The 3,320-nt window shown below is 29.2% G+C and overlaps 1 protein-coding gene across 1 annotated transcript; it reads left to right on the top strand.

The window, feature by feature from the left end:
* The first annotated feature begins 228 nt into the window (after window positions 1-228).
* Window positions 229-2,989, top strand: LOC125859562 (peroxidase 72-like). The gene is made up of 4 exons (XM_049539331.1): window positions 229-526; window positions 809-1,000; window positions 1,549-1,714; window positions 2,442-2,989. The coding sequence occupies exons 1-4, from the start codon at window positions 293-295 to the stop codon at window positions 2,849-2,851; spliced, it is 1,002 nt and encodes a 333-aa protein (XP_049395288.1). The 5' UTR covers window positions 229-292; the 3' UTR covers window positions 2,852-2,989.
* Window positions 2,990-3,320: the final 331 nt, after the last annotated feature.

Here is a 3,320-nt window from a genome sequence, read left to right as displayed (position 1 = left end):
ATTTGGGGGGAGGGGGAGGGGGGGGGGGGGCAGCACTCCCTATTAAGAATTTTTTCAAATCCACATCCACCGCACCACATCGAAGTGTATGGGAACAATTTCATCATTAGGTAAAAAGTGGTACTTACTCATATTAGTTATACTAATCCTAACTTAAAAGCTACCAAATCCATCTAGTTCTCATTATACACTATATATACTCATACAATTTATCTCAATCTCATCACTACTAACCAACCTTCTTTACATACAAAAATTTCTTCTATAACAAGTCTTTATTAGAATTTGAGTCATGGCTAAAATATTGAGTTTATTCATCATGGTCACATCTATTCTTGCTTTTGCACCAATATTATGTTTATCTAGCAAGACCAATTATTATGGTTACCTATATCCACAATTTTATGATTGGTCATGCCCAAATGCAAAAGAAATTGTCAAGTCTGTTGTTGCTAAAGCCGTAGCTAGAGAAGCTCGAATGGCCGCCTCTTTGCTTAGGCTTCATTTTCACGATTGCTTTGTCAAGGTAAATCATTTTTAGTCTCTTGGAAAGCGTAGGTGTTTGTTTTTACTTTCTAAAAAATAAAAGTGTTTAGCCTAAATATACAAGCTGGTCAAATTATGTTATAAATATTTTTTGACTTATTACATATTTGATATATAAGTCGGTCATTCTCAATTTATGACTTCTCAACTTATAAATATTTTTAATTTGATTAAATCTTTTATTATTTTATCAGTTATTTACAATCAGTTAACTCAGACGGATTAACTAACTATATAATTTTTTTATTTTATGATCATGTAGGGATGTGATGCATCATTGCTTCTAGATAGCAGTGGAACAATAATAAGTGAAAAATTATCAAACACCAATAGAAATTCAGCACGTGGATTTGAAGTAATTGATGAAATTAAATCTGCACTTGAAATGGAATGCCCTCAAACTGTCTCTTGTGCTGATATATTGGCACTTGCTGCAAGGGATTCTACTGTTCTAGTAAGTACAACTAATTTAAGCCTAACCTAAAGATTTCAATTTCTGATGAACTCAATAACTTTTTGTTTAGATTTTATTTTCGTATTAGAAAATCTTTTGTGTATGCATAAATATATAATTGTGAATTCAGTAATTAAGACGAGCTATGAATTCGTGGTAAGTTCAAAAATCATAAACCTAGGGGTTGTTCAGTTAGTGGGACAAAGAATAACGATTCATGAGAGATAAAATATGAGATTATTTTACTCTCGTTGATGAGTATTAATTAGTCTTGAAATACATTTTGTATTAAAATGGTGAGATTAACTATTCCGTATAAAAAGTGAAATAGCTAATCTCATAAAATATCTTTGTCTATTTGATTTCAATCAAGTTAAAAAAGAAAAGTTATATATCCTATATAATTTAGTTGGTTAGTTACCTTGACAAATTATGAGATAATTCTGATCTTATAGATTTACTTATAATTACTTTAATCTTATTGTATAACTATTTTTTAATTTATATTATTAGTATATAAAACTTAAACTCGATTATTATTTATGCAGGCTGGTGGACCAAGCTGGGAGGTTCCATTAGGAAGAAGAGACTCAAGAGATGCTAGCATAAGTGGCTCCAACAATAACATTCCTGCTCCAAACAACACATTTAATACAATCCTCACTAAATTCAACCTAAAAGGGCTTGATCTTGTTGACCTTGTTGCTTTATCTGGTAAAATTTACTCTATTAGTTTAACGTTTATATATCTAAAAGATAATTACAAGTAAGTGAGTAATTTATATCGAAAAATTGGTATAACTGTATACCATATCCAATGTGAAATAAAACTTTAAAGGATTATTTATTCTTGGATAAAACAAGTTAAATAACAAAACTTCCCTTCTATCAAAGCCCTTACAACTTTCAATTATGATCAAGGTTAAAATTGGAATTCAAAATTTTTTACAATATAAAATCAAACATATATTTTAGATTATATAATGTATAACCTAGTTATCACATTTAAAGAAATCATCATAAATGTTAAATAATCCATAAATTATTAGTATGTATAACAATCCCTTATATAATATTGTTCCCAAACCAAATAACCTTTTTAGTATAATTTTGTTTTACTTTCTATATATAAGTTAAATCTTTATTAGATTTTAACTAGACTAGTTATCATATCTCGGGCAGAGCTAGGTAGAATGAACTTCTTCAACAAAAAAATAATATTTATATTTTTTGAATGTTAAGATTCAACAATTACCTCTTGTTTCTGCTTCTCTTTCTTTGCTTCAGGGGAAAGGGGTCCTACGATAGGTAATAACAGGCACAAACAAGTTTTATGTATATATAGTACATGTTGAACCCCTTTTGACTTTTTCGTGTGTTTACTTCTTCATAATTTAAACCTCAATTTAGTAAAAATCCTGACTCGAAAATTGTTATGTAGGGAGCCACACCATTGGAAATGCAAGATGCACTAGCTTCAAGCAAAGACTCTACAATCAATTAGGAAATAATTTACCAGATTATACACTTGACCAATCATATGCTGCACAATTGAGCACTATGTGTCCAAAATTTGGTGGTGACCAAAATTTATTTTTCTTGGATTATGTCACACCAACAAAATTTGATAACAATTACTACAAGAACTTGTTGGCTTCAAGGGGTTTATTGAATTCAGATCAAATTCTTGTGACAAAGAATCAAGCAACATTAGAATTGGTGAAATTGTATGCTGAAAATAATGAGATTTTTTTCGAGCATTTTGCGAAATCTATGGTTAAAATGGGAAATATTTCACCTTTAACTGGATATAAGGGAGAGATTAGGAAGAATTGTAGATACATGAACTAAAAAAATTGGTTATTGTTTTTGATATATTTGATGTATTTTTATGTTTTTATGTCAACATTGTTGTAAGTTTTTTTTTTCTTATTTTTAATGGTTAGTTTGTATTCATCCTCATATATTAAGTTCATCTTGGGTGGCCTTTGTCATAGTGTGCTAAATGTTAATGATGGTTTCGTATATCTACTCATTTGAAGTACTTTCCTGGTAGGTTTTAAAATGTATATTTAGTGGGTGTTTGATCATGTTTTATTGTGAAATTTGAAGAAAAAAATAGCTTTTGTTTTCAAAGTGTAGAATGAAATTTGAAAGTTGAAAATTGTGTTTGATCATGAATACAAATTGGAGTTGTGTTTGACTTTTTATGAATAATCTGGACTGAAAAAGTGAAACACATTTTTGTTGGTTTTTCAAATTCTTGAAAATTCTAAATTTTATGGTCAAACGTGTTTTTCAGAGTTCAACTCCTGAAAAA

The sequence above is a fragment of the Solanum stenotomum genome, chromosome 3, assembly GCF_019186545.1.
Source record: "Solanum stenotomum isolate F172 chromosome 3, ASM1918654v1, whole genome shotgun sequence".
Taxonomy (NCBI): domain Eukaryota; kingdom Viridiplantae; phylum Streptophyta; class Magnoliopsida; order Solanales; family Solanaceae; genus Solanum; species Solanum stenotomum.
The sequence above is the reverse complement of the archived record's forward strand: the minus strand, read 5'-3'. Positions and strand labels throughout refer to the sequence as shown.